Source organism: Pristiophorus japonicus, chromosome 16 (assembly GCF_044704955.1).
Source record: "Pristiophorus japonicus isolate sPriJap1 chromosome 16, sPriJap1.hap1, whole genome shotgun sequence".
Taxonomy (NCBI): Eukaryota; Metazoa; Chordata; class Chondrichthyes; family Pristiophoridae; genus Pristiophorus; species Pristiophorus japonicus.
Genome location: NC_091992.1, coordinates 53,347,304 through 53,368,888, shown reverse-complemented (window position 1 = coordinate 53,368,888; position 21,585 = coordinate 53,347,304). Strand labels below are relative to the sequence as shown.

Here is a 21,585-nt window from a genome sequence, read left to right as displayed (position 1 = left end):
GGAATGGCTTGCGTAGAGACTGGGGAGGGGGGAGGGAGTCAGGTCAGATTTTGGTCAGGAACTGTACAACCCAGAGAGTCTTACAAATGGAATGGGAGGGAAAGATCTTTTTTGAATAAACCAATTATTTCCCGTTGTAAGTTATTGTCCAGGGTCAGTTCTCTGCATTTCACTCCTTTTATGCAGTGCATTGTTCATGAGTAATGCTGGCCAGAAGTGTTCTTTTTGTTTACCTTTAGGAGAGTATCACGACTGCTGGAAATTTCTCTTCTCTCCCAGGCCATCAATCATTATCATCACTAAGACAAAAGCAAAATACTGCGAATGCTGGAATCTGAAATAAAAACAGAAAATGCTGGAAATCTCAGCGGGTCAGGCAGCATCTGTGAAGAGAAAAACAGAGTTAACGTTTCGGGTCGACGACCCTTCGTCAGAGCTGGCAAATGTTCGAAAACAGCACATTCTTAAGCACTGAAAGGGGGAGGGGAAGAACCAAAGGGAAGGTCTGTGATAGGGTGGAAGGCAGGAGAGATTAGAGAGACAAAAGGGATGATGGGCCGAATTGAAATGGTAATGATCGAGGTTAGTAAAAGGTTAATCTGGATAGGGTATGAATGGTGTAGTAATGACCAACTGCCATTCTAGACTGAGAGAAAAAAAACATAAGATATGGGGGTGGGGGGAAGGGAGCCAAAGATGGCCAGAAGCTATGCTTTGAAATTGTTGAACTCTATGTTGAGTCCAGAAGGCTGTAAAGTGCCTAAACAAAAGATGAGGTGCTGTTCCTCGAGCTTGCATTGAGCTTCATTGGAACAGTGGAGGAGACCGAGGATGGAGATATCAGAGTGGAGTGGAGAATTCAACTGACAGGCGACCGAGCTCAGGGTCACACTTACGGACTGAACGGAGGTGTTCAGCAAAGCGATCACCCAATCTACGCTTGGTCTCCCCAATATGAACAGTGAATACAGTATACTAAATTGAAAGAAATACAAGTAAATCACTATTTCACCTGGAAGGAGTATTTGGGGCCCTGGATAGTGGGAAGGGAGAAGGTAAAAGGACAGATGTTGCATCTCCAGTGCTTACACGGGAAGGTGCTGTGGGAAGGGGAGGGGGTGCTGGGGGTGACTGTGGAATGGACCAGGGTGTAATCACTGTTAGTGTAGCAAAGCATTGCGCTGCCTTGCTGTAATTAGAACAATTGAGAACCACTACTGTTGATGGGCAATGAATGAAATCAGTTAAATAACTCATCAATCACACTCAACACTCAACCTGCAGGAAACTCAACGCCTCATCACATCCAAAAGTAGAATTTGCAAAACACAACTGAACTTGAAACTTCTGTGAAAGAAATGAGTCAACTGAATGTGGCCCCAGCTGCCCAAAGCCTCTAACTCCAAATACTGCTGCAGCACCAGAACAGAGATTCTGGAACGTAGAAGGCACAATCAGTAGATTGACAGATCTAAACAGTCACATTTTTAAGGATACAGGGAAATATAAACAGAATTATAGGAGCCTTGCGATTGCTGAATTCACATTCAAAATACCAGCTGAACCTCCACCTTGACTGTTCAATAAATCGAAGCTTCTCATGGCTAAGTTTACAACCTTGAATTAGAGACCAATTCATCGCTCAGAAAGCTCACTGGGTCAGACAATGTGGAGTAGTGATACCAATAGCTGTAGAGAAGTTTGTGGTAAAAACATGGAGCAGAGCCAGGAGAATGTAAATTTAAAAAAACTCCCAAATTGACAGAAAAATTTGAACAGAAGTTTGAAGATCCATCTAATACCTACTTTAAATCTGTTCAGAGCAAGAGAAACATTGTAAATATCAACTTTTGAAACATGGCTCGCGGAAGGATATGATCAAACATTTAAGCCCCGAATATCCTCATTTCAACATTTTATATAGAATTACATAGGATATAAGGCACAACCAGTCCATGCCGGCATTTATGCTCCACTCGAGCCTCCTGCTGTCTTACCTCCTCTAAATCTATCCGCATAACCCTCTATTCCCTTCTCCCTCATATGCTTGTCTCGCCTCCCTTTAAATGCATAGAAACACAGAAAATAGATGCAGGAGTAAGCCATTCGGCACTTCGAGCCTGCACCGCCATTCAATGGGTTCATGGCTGAACATGCAACTTCAGTACCCCATTCTTGCTTTCTCGCCATACCCCTTGATCCCCCTAGTAGTAAGGACTACATCTAACTCCTTCTTGAATATACTTAGTGAATTGGCCTCAACATCTTTCTGTGATAGAGAATTCCACAGGTTCACCACTCTCTGGGTGAAGAAATTTCTCCTCATCTCGGTCCTAAATGGCTTACCCCTTATCCTTAGACTGTGCCCCCTGGTTCTGGACTTCCCCAACATTGGGAACATTCTTACTGCATCTAACCTGTCTAAACCCATCAGAATTTTAAACATTTCTATGAGATCCACTCTCATTCTTCTGAACTCCAGTGAATCTATACTATTCGCTTCAACCACTCCCTGCAGTAATAAGTTTGGGTAAAGAATTTTCTTCTGAATTCACTATTGGATTTCTTGGTGACTAATTTATATTGATGGCCTCTAGTTATGCCTTTCCCCACAAGTGGAAACATTCTCTCTATATCCACTCTATCAAAACCTTTCATAATTTTAAAGACTTTTATTTTCAAGAGAATAGAGACCCATTTATGCAGCATATATTAGTCATGCCCTTATTGGATTGGGAAGATTGAGAGAATTTGCATTTTGACATATTTCGGTACCTGCCTTGGGACTCATTTGCATAGCTACTGTTCAAGTCCATGGTAGTTTCCTTCTTCTGCAATTGTGTAATTTTTACACCCAAATTAAAACGGTCACACAAATGAGGTGGTTGGTGAGTTGAAGAGGCCATCAACTTCACTGCCTGAGTACAGGCTTCCAAGGAATATAACCCCTTCCTTCACATTTTTTAAATCACTGGCACCTGGACTTCAGTTTACAGTGCTAGAAACATTGGAATTGGAGTAAGCCTTTCAGCCCCTCGGGCTTGTTCTGCCATTCAATTAGATCACAGCCGATCTATTTTAGTTCCCATCTACCCGCCTTGGTTCCACATCCCTTAACACCCTTGCCTCACGAAAAACAAAGTTTTGACATTTTCAATTGACCTAGCCTCCAGCTTTTTGGGGGAAGAGTTACAGATGTTCACTACTCTTTGTATAAAAAGGTGCTTCCTGACATCACCCCTGAATGGCCTAGCTCTAAATTTAAGGTTGTGCCCGCCCCCTTGCTCTGACTCTTCCCCCCCCCCCCCCCCCCCAACCAGAGGAAATCATTCACTCCTTTAATCATCTTAAACAACTCAATTAGATCACCCCTTAATCTTCTATACTCGAGGGAATACAAGTCTCGTCTATGCAACTTATCCTCATATTTTAGCCCTGGTATCATTCTGGTGAATCTGCATTGTACCCTGAGGTGCAGTGCCTGGAACTGAACTCCATTCTCTAGATAGGGTCTGACCAAAGCTTTATATGTAACTAACGTAACTGCACCCCCCTTGTATTCAAGCGCTCTAGAGATAAAGACCAAAGCCCCAATATTGACTGGGTGGGGGGGGGGGGGTTTCACCAGTGTGCGTTTTTTTTGTCAGGATCCCCGTCCGGAAGTCAGCCGGATTGAAAAGTTTAGCTTCCAGTTGGACGGGGAGCAGGCCGTAGAACAGGTAGGGAGCCCGGAGCTGCTAGTGGGAGCATGGGGGGGTGCCAGGGGAATCGTTCCTGCTCCTCCAAGTAGAGCTGTAAAGATAATTACCTTCTCCCCAAAGCTGCACTTGCCTTCCCGAGGCCTGTGAAACCCTGCCGGTCAGAGTTAAACCTGCAAAGCAGGTCGAATGTAAGGCTCCTAGCCTCAGTATAATATTTAAATAGCTAACCCGCCTCCTGGGAGCAGGTTGGCTGCCCGTCCCCTGTATTGCCTTTGTTAATACGGAAGTGGGGGGGTTGGGGTCGTGTTTGAGATGTAAAACATTTTTACAGTGAGTGAGGGGACAGAGAGTGTAATCTTACCGGCACCCACCCATTTTGAGAGGTTAAATTATCCGCCAACATTCCATTAGCCTTTTAAATTTTTTTTTGTACCTGCTTTTAGAGATTTCTGTACATGAATTCCACAATCTCTGCTCCTCCACAGTTCTGAGCTTCGCCCCATTTAGAAAATACTTGGATCTATCTTTCTTGGGTTCAAAGTGGATGACCTCACACTTCCCCACATTAAACTCCATCTGCCACAGTTTTTACCCATTCATTTGATCTATCAATGTCCCTTTGAAACTTTCTGCTCCCATCTATACTATTTACTGTGCCTTGGTGCCATCAGGAAACTTGGATATGCCGCTCTCTAGTCCTTCATCTACGTCATTTTAAATACAGTGAAAAGCTGAAGCCCCAGTACAGATCCTGGGGGGACACTACTAGCCACATCCTGCCAATTGGAATATCTACCCATTATCCCTCCACTCTGTTTCCTACCTCCGAATCAATTCCCTCCCTCCCTTATCTACTACGTTGGTTACCTCCTCAAACAATTCACCTAGGTTCGCTTGACATGATTTTCCCATTACAAATGCATGTTGGCTCTATCTGATCAGCTCATGTTTGTCCAAGTACTGTCCTCTATTTTCAGAATAAAAAAAAATGACCCAGAATTGCCCAAACTCCCCACTCAAATTGACTTCGGACACTGGATGACTTTCTCCACAATGCAGGAGGAGATACAGGAGCAGCCAGGCCAGGAGAACTGCTGACATGTATGAATACAAAGAGGTTCTGTTTCCAGCTCGTACGTGCATGCAGTCGAGGGAGCGGCGAGGCATATAAAAGGCCCAGCGGCAGTCGGGGAGGAGCGGTGAGGCCTATAAAAGGCCCAGTGGTAGTCGGGGAGGGGCGGAGAGGCCTATAAAAGGCGCAGCGGCAGTCGGGCAGGGGCGGAGAGGCCTATAAAAGGCCCAGCAGCAGTCGGGGAGGGGCGGAGAGGCCTATAAAAGGCCCAGTGGCAGTCGGGGAGGGGCGGAGAGGCCTATAAAAGGCCCAGTGGCAGTCGGGGAGGGGCGGAGAGGCCTATAAAAGGCCCAGCAGCAGTCGGGGAGGGGCGGAGAGGCCTATAAAAGGCCCAGCGGCAGTCGGGGAGGGGCGGAGAGGCCTATAAAAGGCCCAGCAGCAGTCGGGGAGGGGCGGAGAGGCCTATAAAAGGCCCAGCGGCAGTGAGGAGCAGCGGCAGTCGGGGAGGGGCGGAGAGGCCTATAAAAGGCCCAGTGGCAGCGAGGAGCAGCGGCAGTCGGGGAGGGGCGGAGAGGCCTATAAAAGGCCCAGTGGCAGCGAGGAGCAGCGGCAGTCGGGGAGGGGCCAGCTGCTGCAGCAGGGTCAAAAGTAGAAAAAAGTAAAAAGAAATCGAAGTGTGACGTCACAGCCAAGAGGGTAAGCGATTGGCTGGTTGATTGGTGAGTAGTTTTTCTTTTTTCTTTATCTTTTTCTTATCAGTAAGAAATCTTTGGCACTGTTGCCAAATTAAGTTAATTTAAGGGGTAAGTCATGGCAGGAGAGCCCAAACCCAGATCATGCTACTCCTGTGCTATGTGGGAAATCAGGGACACTTCCTAGACTGGGTGTTGTGTAATGAGAGAATATTAATTAGCAATTAGCGAGGCCCCTTGGGGAAGAGTGACCATAATATGGTAGAATTCTTCATTAAGATGGAGAGTGACACAGTTAATTCAGAAACTAGAGTCCTGAACTTAAAGAAGGGGAACTTCGATGGTATGAGTCGTGAATTGGCTAGGATAGACTGGCGAAGGATACTTAAAGGGTTGACAGTGGATAGGCAAAGGCAGACATTTAAAGATCACATGGATGAACTTCAACAATTGTACATCCCTGTTTGGCGTAAAAATAAAACAGGGAAGGTGGCTCAACCGTGTCTAACAAGGGAAATTAGGGATAGTGTTAAATCCAAGAAAGAGGCATATAAATTGGCCAGAAAAAGCAGCAAGCCTGAGGACTGGGAGAAATTTAGAATTCAGCAGAGGACGACAAAGGGTTTAATTAGGAGAGGAAAAAGAGTGTATGAGAGAAAGCTTGCAGGGAACATTAAAACTGACTGCAAAAGCTTCTTTAGAGATGTGAAGAGAAAAAGATTAGTGAAGACAAATGTAGGTCCCTTGCAGTCAGAATCAGGTGAATTTATAATGGGGAACAAAGAAAGGGCAGACCGAGCCTGCACCACCATTCAATATCATGGCTGATCATTCACCTCAGTACCCCTTTCCTGCTTTCTCTCCATACCCCTTGATCCCTTTAGCTGTAAGGGCCCATCTAACTCCCTCTTGAATATATCCAACGAACTGGCATCAACAACTGTCTGCGGTAGAGAATTCCACAGGTTAACAACTCTGAGTAAAGAAGTTTCTCCTCATCTCGGTCCTAAATGGCTTACCCCTTATCCTTAGACTGTGACCCCTGGTTCTGGACGTCCAACATCAGGAACATTCTTCCTGCATCTAATCCGTCCAGTCCCGTCAGAATTTTATATGTTTCTATGAAATCCCCTCTCATCCTTCTAAACTCCAGTGAATAAAGGCCCAGTCGATCCAGTCTCTCCTCATATGTTAGTCCAGCCATCCCGGGAATCAGTCTGGTGAACTTTCGCTGCACTCCCTCAATAGCAAGAATGTCCTTCCTCAGATTAGGAGACCAAAACTGAACACAATATTCCAGGTGAGGCCTCACCAAGGCCCTGTACAACTGCAGTAAGACCTCCCTGCTCCTATACTCAAATCCCCTAGCTATGAAGGCCAACATACCATTTGCCTTCTTCACTGCCTGCTCTACCTGCATGCCAACTTTCAATGACTGATATACCATGACACCCCTTTTCCTAATCTGTCACCATTCAAATAATATTCTGCCTTCCTGTTTTTGCCACCAAAGTGAATAACCTAAGATTTATCTACATTATACTGCATCTGCCATGCATTTGCCCACTCACCTAACCTGTCCAAGTCACCCTACAGCCTCTTAGCATCCTCCTCACAACTCACACCGCCATCTAGCTTAGTGTCATCTGCAAACTTGGAGATAATACTCAATTCCGTCATCTAAATCCTTGATGTATATTGTAAATAGCTGGGGTCCCAGCACTGAGCCCTGCGGCATCCCACTAGTCACTGCCTGCCATTCTGAAAAGGACCCGTTCCACATCAATATATGACCTCCAATACCATGTGCTTTAATTTTGCACACTAATCTCTTGTGTGGGACCTTGTCAAAAGCCTTTTGAAAGTCCAAATACACCACATCCACTGGTTCTCCCCTGTCCACTCTATTAGTTAAATCCTCAAAAAATTCTGGAAGATTTGTCAAGCATGATTTCCCTTTCATAAATCCATGCTGACTTGCACCGATCCGGTCACTGCTTTCCAAATGCGCTATTTCATCTTTAATAATTGATTCCAACATTTTCCCCCCTCAAAGGGCTGAATGGCCTACTCCTGCACCTATTTTCTATGTTTCTATGTAATTGAACAAATACTTTGGTTCTGTTTTCATAAAGGAAGACACAAATAACCTTCTGGAAATACTAGGGGACCGAGGATCTAGTGAGAAGGAGGAACTGAAGGAAATCCTTATTAGTCAAGAAATTCGGTTAGGGAAATTGATGGGATTGAAGGCGAATAAATCCCCAGGACCTGATAGTCTGCATCCCAGAGTACTTAAGGAAGTGGCCCTAGAAGTAGTGGATGCATTGGTGGTCATTTTCCAGCATTCTATAGATTCTGGATCAGTTCCTATGGATTGGAGGGTTAGCTAATGTAACACCACTTTTTAAAAAAGGAGGGAGGGAGAGAGAAAACAGGGAGCTATAGACCGGTTAGCCTGACATCGGTAGTGGGGAAAATGTTGGAATCAATTATTAAAGATGTAATCGCAGCGCATTTGGAAAGCAGTGACAGGATTGGTCCAAGTCAGCATGGATTTATGAAAGGGAAATCATGTTTGACAAATCTTCTAGAATTTTTTGAGGATATAACTAGTAGAGTGGACAAGGGAGAACCAGTGGATGTGGTGTATTTGGACTTTCAAAAAGGCTTTTGACAAGGTCCCACACAAGAGATTAGTGTGCAAAATTAAAGCACATGGTATTGGAGGTCATATATTGATGTGGATAGAGAACTGGTTGGCAGACAGGAAGCAGAAAGTCGGGATAAACGGGTCCTTTTCAGAATGGCAGGCAGTGACTAGTGGGGTGCCGCAGAGCTCAGTGCTGGGACCCCAGCTATTTACAGTATACATCAAGGATTTAGATGAAGGAATTGAGTGTATTAGCTCCAAGTTTGCAGATGACACTAAGCTGGATGGCGGTGTGAGTTGTGAGGAGGATGCTAAGAGTCTGTAGGGTGACTTGGACAGGTTAGGTGAGTGGGTAAATGCATGGCAGATGCAGTATAATGTAGATAAATCTGAGGTTATTCACTTTGGTGGCAAAAACAGGAAGGCAGAATATTATTTGAATGGTGACAGATTAGGAAAAGGGGAGGTGCAACAAGACCTGGGTGTCATGGTACATCAGTCATTGAAAGTTGGCATGCAGGTACAGCAGACGGTGAAGAAAGCAAATGGCATGTTGGCCTTCATAGTGAGAGGAATTGAGCATAGGAGCAGAGAGGTCTTACTGCAGTTGTACAGGACCTTGGTGAGGCCTCACCTGGAATATTGTGTATAGTTTTGGTCTCCTAATCTGAGAAAGGACATTCTTGCTATTGAGGGAGTGCAGCGAAGGTTCACCAGACTGATTTCTGGGTTGGCAGGATTGACATATGGAGAAAGACTGCATCGACTAGGCTTATATTTACTGGAGTGTAGAAGAATGAGAAGTGATATCAGAAAGATATAAAATTCTGCCAGGATTGGACAGGTTAGATGCAGAAAGAATGTTCCTGATGTTGGGGAATTTCAGAACCAGGGGTCAGAGTCTAAGGATAAGGGGTAAGCCATTTAGGACTGAGATGAGGAGAAAGTTCTTCACCCAGAGAGTGGTGAACCCGTGGAATTCTCTACCACAGAAAGTTGTTGAGGCCAGTTCGTTAGATATATTCAAAAGGGAGTTAGATGTGGCCCTTACGGCTAAAGGGATCAAGGGGTATGGAGAGAAAGCAGAAATGGGGTACTGAAGTTGCATGATCAGCCATGATCATATTGAATGGTGGTGCAGGCTCGAAGGGCTGAATGGCCTACTCCTGCACCTATTTTCTATGTTTCTATGTCTTGGGCTGGTAGGGCAGCATTAATGGGCAGTGTTGATGCTGACCTCTGCAGAGTGTGTCCCATTAGGTTCATGGTTTTCTCTCCATGTGGGGTTGAGGGGACGCAATATAAAGATGTCCCCTCCAGGGTCCTGCCTCTGTTTTGAGTTGATCCTCCAATGACATAAGTAGATAAGGGTGATTCTGGCAGTGGAGGTGTGGACAGTGAGTGTGATGGGAGAGGCAAAGTGAGAGATGTTGCAGTGTGAAGATGTTAGAATGGAGGAAGTTATCTTGGGGCTTATACAAGGTATTTTACGTGCATTAGGGAAGGCATGTGGCCATAGTGCAGGCTAGGGAGTTAGCAGAAGCCCTTAGGTTCAGCCATGGCTCAGTGGTAACTCATTCGCCTCTGAAACAGATGGTTGTGTGATCATGTCCCACTCCAGAGAGCTGAGCACAAAAATCCAGGCCGACATTCCCACTGCAATACTAAGGGAATGCTGTACTGTCGGAGGTGCTGTCTATCAGATGAGATGTTAAACCGAGGCCCCATCTCCACTCTCAGGTGGGTATAAAATATTTCATGACATTATTGGTACAACAACTTGTAATTATAATGCACCTTTATTATAGTAAAATGCCCCAAGGCACTTTACAAGAGCGTTATTAAACAAAATTTGACTCAGCCACATGAGGAAATATTAGGGCAGATGACCAAAAACTTAGTCAAGTTCCTTTTAAGGAGCGTCTTACAAGGAGGAAAGAGAGGCAGAGTGGTTTAGGGAAGAAATTCCAGAGCTTAGAGTCTTGGCAGCTGAAAGCACGGCCACTAATGGCTGAGCGATTCGAAACAAAATGCTCAAGAGGCCAGAATTGGAGTCGCGCAGAAATCTCGTTAGGCTGGAGGCAATTGTGGAGAAAGGGAGGGATCAGGCCTTGCTGGGGTTTGAAAACAAGTATGAGAATTTTAAAATCAAGGCGTTGCATAACCGGGAGCCAATGTAGGTCATAGTCAACATATTCACTGAGGCGTACGAAAGCATAGGCCTTACACTAAACATCCGTAAGACAAAGGTCCTCCACCAACCTGTCCCCACCGCACAGCACTGCCCCCCAGTCATCAAGATCCACTGTGCGGCCCTCGACAACGTGGACCATTTCCCATATTTCAGGAGCCTTTTATCAACAAGGGCAGACATTGACGACGAGATTCTACACCGCCTCCAGTGCACCAATGCAGCCTTCGGCTGCCTGAGGAAAAGAGTGTTCGAAGACCAGGCCCTCAAAACTGCCACCAAGCTCATGGTCTACAGGGCTGTAGTAATACCTACCCTTCTATATGGCAGAGACATGGACCATGTACGGTAGACACCTCAAGTCACTGGAGAAATACCACTAACAATGTCTCCAAGATCCTGCAAATCCCCTGGGAGGTCAGTAACACCAACATTAGCGTCCTCGACCAGGCCAACATCCCCAGCATTGAAGCACTGACCGCACTTGATCAGCTCCGCTGAGCAGGCCAAATTGTTCGCAAGCCTGACACAAGACTCCCAAAGCAAACGCTCTACTCGGAACTCCTTCATGGCAAACAAGCCAAAGGTGGGCAGAGGAAACGTTTCAAGGACACCCTCAAAGCCTCCTTGATAAAGTGCAACATCCCCACCAACCCTTGGGAATCTCTGACCAAAGACCACCCAAAGTGCAGGAAGTGCATCCGGGAGGGTGCTGAGTACTTCGAGTCTCATCACCGAGAGCATGCAGAAACCAAGCGGAGGCAGCGGAAAGAGCGTGTGTCAAACCAGTCCCACCCACCCTTACCCTCAACGACTATCTCTCCCACGTGTGACAGGGACTGTGGTTCTCGTATTGGACTGTTCAGTCACCTCAGGACTCATTTTTAGAGTGGAAGCAAGTCTTTCCTTGATTCCAAGGGACTGCCTATGATGATGGTGGGTGAATGGGACTTGGTGCGAGTTAGGGCACAGGCAGCTAAGTTTTGGATGACCAAGTTTACAGAGGATAGAACATGGGAGGCCAACCAGGGGTGCATTGGAATAATCAAGTCTAGAGGTAACAAAGGCATGGATGAAGGTTCAGCAGCAGATGAGCTGAGGCAGGGGCGGAGACGGGCGAGGTTACGGAGGTGGTTTGGTGATGTCTCGGATATGTGGTCGAAAGTTCATCTTAGGGTCAAATATGACACCAAAGTTGCGAATAGTTTGGTTTAGCCTCAGACAACCTCTAGGGTGAGGGATGGAGTCAGTGGCTAGGCAACAGAGTTTGTGGAGGGAACCGAAGACAATGGCTTCACTCCTCCCAATATTTAGTTGGAGTAAATCATTAGAGTTTTGATATAGAGTAAATAAGGGAAAACTGTTTTCAGTGGCAGAAGGGTTGGTATCCAAAGGACACAGATTTAAAGTAATTGGTAAAAGAACCAGAGGCGAGATAAGGGAAAAAAAATAATGAGTTGTTATGATCTGGAACACACAGCCTGGTGGAAGCAGATTCAAAAGTAACTTTCAAAAGGGAATTGAATAAGTACTTGCAGGGGAAAGGGCAGCAGAATGAGATTTATTGGATGGCTCTTTCAAAGAGCCAGTACAAGCACGATGCATCCAATGGTCTCCTTCTGTGCTACATCACTCTATGATTGTATTCAAAGAGGAGCAGCGAACTTAACCAACATCACAAACAGATTATCTGGTTATTTATATCATTGCTATTTGTGGGAGTTTGCTGTGTGCAAATTGGCTGCTGGATTTCCTACATTACAACAGTGACTACACTCCAAAAAAGGTACTTCATTGGTTGTAAAGTGATTTGGAATGTCCTAACATATGAGATTCGCTATAGAAATGCAAGTTTTTCTCTTTAACCAGAGTGCAGTGAGAGAGCTGATTAAAAAGAGGGTGAAGAATATGGTGATGCCCAAGGTGAACAAGGAAGGGTGAATGTTACCTTGCCAACGTTGGTCAAGTCAATGAATGTCTTACAGCACTACTCTGTCATCCTGTGGGTGAGGAATTGGCAGTCAGTGCAGCACAATGTGCCACTCTTCCAGACCTGGACACGTGTAGTTCAAAGATTGTGTCGTCTCTCTTGAGAGCACATCAGGATCCTCCTCAGTGAAGCACATTGTCCCTCTTGTGTTGATGCCCAGTGGGCATAGGTGCCACCTGCAATGCCAAGCTGTTGCCAACATGCAGTAAACGTATGGGTTGGAGATGCAGAACAGAAAGGGACCGCACTTGCCTTGCCTTGCCTTGCCTTGCTTTGCTTTGCTTGCCTTGCCCCGCCCCAACCCTACCTGTCTGTCTCCCAGGGTTGTGCTGAAGGCAGGAGGCTGCAGAGGGCTTTTAAACAGTTACACCGTTATTACACTCTCATTTCCTGGGGCTTCAGCTGCTTACACTTGCTTTACATGTGAATTATGCCAGAACCTGCACCTGTTCATGTGCAAATTAACTTACTGAGGAAACGTGCGTGTAACGTTTTATGCTGGTGAATGGTGTAACTTTCCGGTTCAACTCGTGTAACTGCGGCCTAACTGACAGCCAGGCAATTCAGCACCTTACTGTAAATACATGCCACACACTTCGTATTATATATTTTAGATAAAGATGGTATTGCTTTTACTCCTAATATTTAAACACATACTAACTAGATAGAACTGTTAAAACAATCTGTATGGGAGCTTTCTTAAGCATCTCCGCACTACACAAATACAGGAAAGGTCACAGTATCAAACACAAGCAAGATTAAAAACTACATTTTATTAAACCCAACATTTCATCCACAATCACGCGTGCATCCCCTGATCAGAGGAGATTTAGTTCCAACAGATACAATACAACCACTGTCTGGAATGGGTTACAGGAGGCAAGATTCAAGAAACATGGGCAAATCAGTGAATAGAATCGGCATTTCTACAAATGAGTAAGGCCTTTACTGGAAGGGATCTAGCTCATGAATTTATAAAGACCAAAACCATACTGGGCAGGGGACTGACGCAATGTTGGTTTAAACTTCTTCCCCTGGTTTTACTGTCGCTATTTACATGTTCGAATTACTGAGTTTTTAATCCATTTACTTATAGACTGCTATTGCTTGAAAGGATTTTTCTCAGTCAGCTTTCTGAATTACATCTGTTTTGTGACTTTTCCTGACAGCGGGTAATTACACCCAGAATCTGGGTAAAAGTACAATTATCAAGGCCACAGTTTGTCATTTTATAGCACCATTCATTTCCATATTTTTGTGACAATTTATTGATTATTCGCTATATTCAATACCATAAAAACACAGACAGTCGCTAACTCTCTGCCTAACTAGTCGCCTTTAGTAGAAAATCGGTCTCTGTCACCACAACGGAAAATGCTGAACCTGTACTGAAAAACATTAATACTCATTTTGAAAGCGAGCAAGTTATTAAAATATCACTGTGTAAATCGGGCTAATGTTCCAAGTTTTTTTAAAAACTACTTTCTGAACTTTAAAATAACTGCAGTCACATCAAGAATTAACCTGGTGAGAAAAAAAATGAACATCCTCAGATATTAGACATGTTTTTATTAGTTAGGGAAGGGAATAGGGTTATTCACAAAAACATAAATTCTGATCAAATTAAGGTATTTTTCCCTGTTGTCGGAGAAATGATCTTTTAACAGTTTGCATTGTTTCTCATCCTCCTTAAAGGTAAATCTGACCTGAATCTCATCTTGCCTACTGCAATAAGAAGCAATGAATGGGGATTCCACAAGACCAATTGGTCGGAGCATCTCAAATGTTTCACAGCTTCCAGTGGCTTTCAAGCTCCCGATCCAGCAGCTGCAAGCCTGTCCTGTAATCGGGTGTTCATTGTTGCACAGAGTCGAGGTGGGGGGACAGGAAGCTTGTTGGAAGAGGTAGCAGAAACCCTAGGATCTGGTGAAAGTGCACAGAGCAGAGCTGTGTGTTGATGTAATGCGAGGCACGGGCCCCAACCTCGACATAAAGCCACTGACAAAGGGCCGCAGGAGGTCAAAGTGTCGCAGGATCGGTGCCTTAAATGGTCGAAGACAGCTTGAACTGAAGGAAGCCCGCAAGGCTGAACTGTAGCGGCAGCTTATATGGTTTTAAAAAAGTGAATGTACACATCACGAATCTGTAATAACATGCGGGTCACAGTTACGCTGCGATTGTGAATGTGTTAGCAGGCTGCTTTAGACTCCTGATTCCAAACATTCTTTGAACATATATCCCTGCAGGGGATAGCCATCAGATAACTAAAGACACTATTGAGAGTTTGCAGCAGCTTTAGACTAAATAGGTAGCACCAGCATTGAAAAATACTGCAATCTCAACTTCAAACAAAATAAATGAAGTGTTTAAATTGTTTTTTTTTGGTATTATCTGGAATGAAAACTGTATTTCCTCTCGTTCTACACACAGGACGAGTATTAACATTTAAATCTCTGGAATGCAGCACCAACTGCAGTTTCAGTAGCAACCTTTGATTGTCAAACACAAATAGTTACCAACATCAATCCCTACCTTATAAAAGATTACAATTCAGAAATCATTGTACTATGCATGTATTAAACAGTGGTAACAAAATGTTTCTCTACATCCAAAGAGTTAAAAAGTGTTCCGTTGTGTGTGTGGAGGGTGGGTTTCCCCTTCTGCTTTCTCTTTGCGATTTCAAGAAATAATCTGCATCAACCTGCCATGTGGGGAGGTAATTGCAGGTAGGAAGCGGCAGAGGGCGATGCTGTCCAGGGATTGAGCGCTGTGTCTGCAGGTCAGTTCAGGCAACCGGAGCCCACTCTCACTCAAAGCCCAGTCAAGCTGCTGAGTGACGAGTGTTAGTCCTGTAAATGTTCTCCTTTCACCGTCAAACAGTGTTCCTTCACTCCACTCTCCAGTATTCAAGCGACGTTTGCTACTTTCGAGTTATCCAAAAAGCAGTTCTTCAGAAATATTGGCATTTATGTCAGGTGGCAGTGGACACTGGACTCACTCGCAGCCTAGGTTTAGTGCTATAACAACCACTCGGTAATAATCTCCACCTCGGGAGATTGAGCTGAGCCGGCTCGCAGTTCAGATGCGGAAACTTTCCTCCTTGCCATCGATGTGTTTGAGCCGCAGGTAAACGTCGGTCCCGATGCCTTGCATGGACTGAATGGAGAGCGAGCCCCCGAGGTACTCGGCGTAGGCGCGGGAGGTGGGCAGCCCGAAGCCAAACCTGGACAATCAACAGAAAGGACATCGTTAGCACTGCAGCCTGCTCACACACCCAGCACACAGGACACAGTGCAGCCTGCTCACGCACACAGGACACACTGCAGCCTGCTCTCACACACAGTACACAGGACACACTGCAGCCTGCTCTCACACACAGGACACACTGCAGCCTGCTCTCACACACAGGACACAGTGCAGCCTGCTCACACACCCAGGACACACTGCAGCCTGCTCTCACACACAGGACACAGTGCAGCCTGCTCTCACACACAGGACACAGGACACAGTGCAGCCTGCTCTCACACACAGGACACAGTGCAACCTGCTCTCACACCCAGCACACAGGACACAGTGCAGCCTGCTCTCACACACAGGACACAGTGCAGCCTGCTCACACACCCAGGACACAGGACACAGTGCAGCCTGCTCACACACACAGGACACAGTGCAGCCTGCTCACACACCCAGGACACAGGACACAGTGCAGCCTGCTCACGCACACAGGACACACTGCAGCCTGCTCTCACACACAGGACACAGTGCAGCCTGCTCACACACCCAGGACACACTGCAGCCTGCTCTCACACACAGGACACAGTGCAGCCTGCTCTCACACACAGGACACAGGACACAGTGCAACCTGCTCTCACACCCAGCACACAGGACACAGTGCAGCCTGCTCTCACACACAGGACACAGTGCAGCCTGCTCACACACACAGGACACAGTGCAGCCTGCTCACACACACAGGACACAGTGCAGCCTGCTCACACACACAGGACACAGTGCAGCCTGCTCTCACACACAGGACACAGTGCAGCCTGCTCTCACACACAGGACACAGTGCAACCTGCTCTCACACACAGGACACAGTGCAGCCTGCTCACACACCCAGCACACAGGACACAGTGCAGCCTGCTCACACACACAGGACACACTGCAGCCTGCTCACACACACAGGACACAGTGCAGCCTGCTCACACACACAGGACACAGTGCAGCCTGCTCTCACACACAGGACACAGTGCAGCCTGCTCACACACACAGGACACAGTGCAGCCTGCTCACACACACAGGACACAGTGCAGCCTGCTCACACACACAGGACACAGTGCAGCCTGCTCTCACACACAGGACACAGTGCAGCCTGCTCTCACACACAGGACACAGTGCAGCCTGCTCACACACACAGGACACAGTGCAGCCTGCTCACACACACAGGACACAGTGCAGCCTGCTCACACACACAGGACACACTGCAGCCTGCTCACACACCCAGGACACAGTGCAGCCTGCTCACACACACAGGACACAGTGCAGCCTGCTCACACACACAGGACACACTGCAGCCTGCTCACACACCCAGGACACAGGACACAGTGCAGCCTGCTCACGCACACAGGACACAGTGCAGCCTGCTCTCACACACAGGACACAGTGCAGCCTGCTCACACACACAGGACACAGTGCAGCCTGCTCACACACACAGGACACAATGCAGCCTGCTCACGCACACAGGACACACTGCAGCCTGCTCTCACACACAGGACACAGTGCAGCCTGCTCTCACACACAGGACACAGTGCAGCCTGCTCACACACCCAGCACACAGGACACAGAGCAACCTGCTCTCACACCCAGCACACAGGACACAGTGCAGCCTGCTCTCACACACAGGACACAGGACACAGTGCAGCCTGCTCACACACACAGGACACAGTGCAGCCTGCTCACACACACAGGACACAGTGCAGCCTGCTCACGCACACAGGACACACTGCAGCCTGCTCTCACACACAGGACACAGTGCAGCCTGCTCACACACCCAGCACACAGGACACAGTGCAGCCTGCTCACACACCCAGGACACAGGACACAGTGCAGCCTGCTCACGCACACAGGACACACTGCAGCCTGCTCTCACACACAGGACACAGGACACAGTGCAGCCTGCTCACACACCCAGCACACAGGACACAGAGCAACCTGCTCTCACACCCAGCACACAGGACACAGTGCAGCCTGCTCTCACACACAGGACACAGGACACAGTGCAGCCTGCTCACACACCCAGCACACAGGACACACTGCAGCCTGCTCACACACCCAGCACACAGGACACAGTGCAGCCTGCTCACACACAGGACACAGTGCAGCCTGCTCACACAGGACACAGTGCAGCCTGCTCACGCACACAGGACACACTGCAGCCTGCTCTCACACACAGGACGCAGTGCAGCCTGCTCACACACCCAGCACACAGGACACAGTGCAGCCTGCTCACACACAGGACACAGGACACAGTGCAGCCTGCTCACACAGGACACAGTGCAGCCTGCTCACACACACAGGACACAGTGCAGCCTGCTCACACACACAGGACACAGTGCAGCCTGCTCACACACCCAGGACACAGGACACACTGCAGCCTGCTCTCACACACAGGACACAGTGCAGCCTGCTCACACACCCAGGACACACTGCAGCCTGCTCTCACACACAGGACACACTGCAGCCTGCTCTCACACACAGGACACAGTGCAGCCTGCTCACACACACAGGACACACTGCAGCCTGCTCTCACACACAGGACACAGTGCAGCCTGCTCTCACACACAGGACACAGGACACAGTGCAGCCTGCTCTCACACACAGGACACAGTGCAACCTGCTCTCACACCCAGCACACAGGACACAGTGCAGCCTGCTCTCACACACAGGACACAGTGCAGCCTGCTCACACACACAGGACACAGTGCAGCCTGCTCACACACCCAGGACACAGGACACAGTGCAGCCTGCTCACACACACAGGACACAGTGCAGCCTGCTCACACACCCAGGACACAGGACACAGTGCAGCCTGCTCACGCACACAGGACACACTGCAGCCTGCTCTCACACACAGGACACAGTGCAGCCTGCTCTCACACACAGGACACAGTGCAGCCTGCTCTCACACACCCAGGACACACTGCAGCCTGCTCTCACACACAGGACACAGTGCAGCCTGCTCTCACACACAGGACACAGTGCAACCTGCTCTCACACCCAGCACACAGGACACAGTGCAGCCTGCTCTCACACACAGGACACAGTGCAGCCTGCTCACACACACAGGACACAGTGCAGCCTGCTCACACACACAGGACACAGTGCAGCCTGCTCACACACACAGGACACACTGCAGCCTGCTCTCACACACAGGACACAGTGCAGCCTGCTCACACACCCAGGACACAGGACACAGTGCAGCCTGCTCACGCACACAGGACACACTGCAGCCTGCTCTCACACACAGGACGCAGTGCAGCCTGCTCTCACACACAGGACACAGGACACAGTGCAGCCTGCTCTCACACACAGGACACAGGACACAGTGCAACCTGCTCTCACACCCAGCACACAGGACACAGTGCAGCCTGCTCTCACACACAGGACACAGTGCAGCCTGCTCACACACCCAGCACACAGGACACAGTGCAGCCTGCTCACACACACACAGGACACAATGCAGCCTGCTCACACACACAGGACACAGTGCAGCCTGCTCACACACACAGGACACAGTGCAGCCTGCTCACACACACAGGACACAGTGCAGCCTGCTCACACACACAGGACACAGTGCAGCCTGCTCTCACACACAGGACACAGTGCAGCCTGCTCTCACACACAGGACACAGTGCAGCCTGCTCACACACACAGGACACAGTGCAGCCTGCTCACACACACAGGACACAGTGCAGCCTGCTCACACACACAGGACACACTGCAGCCTGCTCACACACCCAGGACACAGGACACAGTGCAGCCTGCTCACGCACACAGGAAACAGTGCAGCCTGCTCTCACACACAGGACACAGTGCAGCCTGCTCTCACACACAGCACACAGGACACAGTGCAGCCTGCTCACACACACAGGACACAGTGCAGCCTGCTCACACACACAGGACACAGTGCAGCCTGCTCACGCACACAGGACACACTGCAGCCTGCTCTCACACACAGGACACAGTGCAGCCTGCTCTCACACACAGGACACAGTGCAGCCTGCTCACATACCCAGCACACAGGACACAGAGCAACCTGCTCTCACACCCAGCACACAGGACACAGTGCAGCCTGCTCTCACACACAGGACACAGGACACAGTGCAGCCTGCTCACACACCCAGCACACAGGACACACTGCAGCCTGCTCACACACCCAGCACACAGGACACAGTGCAGCCTGCTCACACACAGGACACAGTGCAGCCTGCTCACACAGGACACAGTGCAGCCTGCTCACACACACAGGACACAGTGCAGCCTGCTCACACACCCAGCACACAGGACACAGTGCAGCCTGCTCACACACCCAGGACACAGGACACAGTGCAGCCTGCTCACGCACACAGGACACACTGCAGCCTGCTCTCACACACAGGACACAGGACACAGTGCAGCCTGCTCACACACAGGACACAGGACACAGTGCAGCCTGCTCACACAGGACACAGTGCAGCCTGCTCACGCACACAGGACACACTGCAGCCTGCTCTCACACACAGGACGCAGTGCAGCCTGCTCACACACCCAGCACACAGGACACAGTGCAGCCTGCTCACACACAGGACACAGGACACAGTGCAGCCTGCTCACACAGGACACAGTGCAGCCTGCTCACACACACAGGACACAGTGCAGCCTGCTCACACACACAGGACACAGTGCAGCCTGCTCACGCACACAGGACACACTGCAGCCTGCTCTCACACACAGGACACAGTGCAGCCTGCTCACACACCCAGCACACAGGACACAGTGCAGCCTGCTCACACACCCAGGACACAGGACACAGTGCAGCCTGCTCACGCACACAGGACACACTGCAGCCTGCTCTCACACACAGGACACAGGACACAGTGCAGCCTGCTCACACACCCAGCACACAGGACACAGAGCAACCTGCTCTCACACCCAGCACACAGGACACAGTGCAGCCTGCTCTCACACACAGGACACAGGACACAGTGCAGCCTGCTCACACACCCAGCACACAGGACACACTGCAGCCTGCTCACACACCCAGCACACAGGACACAGTGCAGCCTGCTCACACACAGGACACAGGACACAGTGCAGCCTGCTCACACAGGACACAGTGCAGCCTGCTCACGCACACAGGACACACTGCAGCCTGCTCTCACACACAGGACGCAGTGCAGCCTGCTCACACACCCAGCACACAGGACACAGTGCAGCCTGCTCACACACAGGACACAGGACACAGTGCAGCCTGCTCACACAGGACACAGTGCAGCCTGCTCACACACACAGGACACAGTGCAGCCTGCTCACACACACAGGACACAGTGCAGCCTGCTCACACACCCAGGACACAGGACACACTGCAGCCTGCTCTCACACACAGGACACAGTGCAGCCTGCTCACACACCCAGGACACACTGCAGCCTGCTCTCACACACAGGACACACTGCAGCCTGCTCTCACACACAGGACACAGTGCAGCCTGCTCACACACACAGGACACACTGCAGCCTGCTCTCACACACAGGACACAGTGCAGCCTGCTCTCACACACAGGACACAGGACACAGTGCAGCCTGCTCTCACACACAGGACACAGTGCAACCTGCTCTCACACCCAGCACACAGGACACAGTGCAGCCTGCTCTCACACACAGGACACAGTGCAGCCTGCTCACACACACAGGACACAGTGCAGCCTGCTCACACACCCAGGACACAGGACACAGTGCAGCCTGCTCACACACACAGGACACAGTGCAGCCTGCTCACACACCCAGGACACAGGACACAGTGCAGCCTGCTCACGCACACAGGACACACTGCAGCCTGCTCTCACACACAGGACACAGTGCAGCCTGCTCTCACACACAGGACACAGTGCAGCCTGCTCTCACACACCCAGGACACACTGCAGCCTGCTCTCACACACAGGACACAGTGCAGCCTGCTCTCACACACAGGACACAGTGCAACCTGCTCTCACACCCAGCACACAGGACACAGTGCAGCCTGCTCTCACACACA

The 21,585-nt window shown here is 49.1% G+C and overlaps 1 protein-coding gene across 1 annotated transcript in view; it reads right to left on the bottom strand.

Moving 5' to 3' along the window:
* Positions 1 to 13,052: 13,052 nt before the first annotated feature.
* The window catches only part of bckdk (branched chain ketoacid dehydrogenase kinase), a 123,537-nt gene continuing 115,004 nt past the window's right edge, over positions 13,053 to 21,585 (bottom strand). The window contains exon 11 of the mRNA XM_070858126.1: positions 13,053 to 15,522. Coding sequence (XP_070714227.1) covers positions 15,378 to 15,522 — 145 coding nt within the window. The 3' untranslated portion in view covers positions 13,053 to 15,377. The remainder of the gene's footprint in view (positions 15,523 to 21,585) is intronic.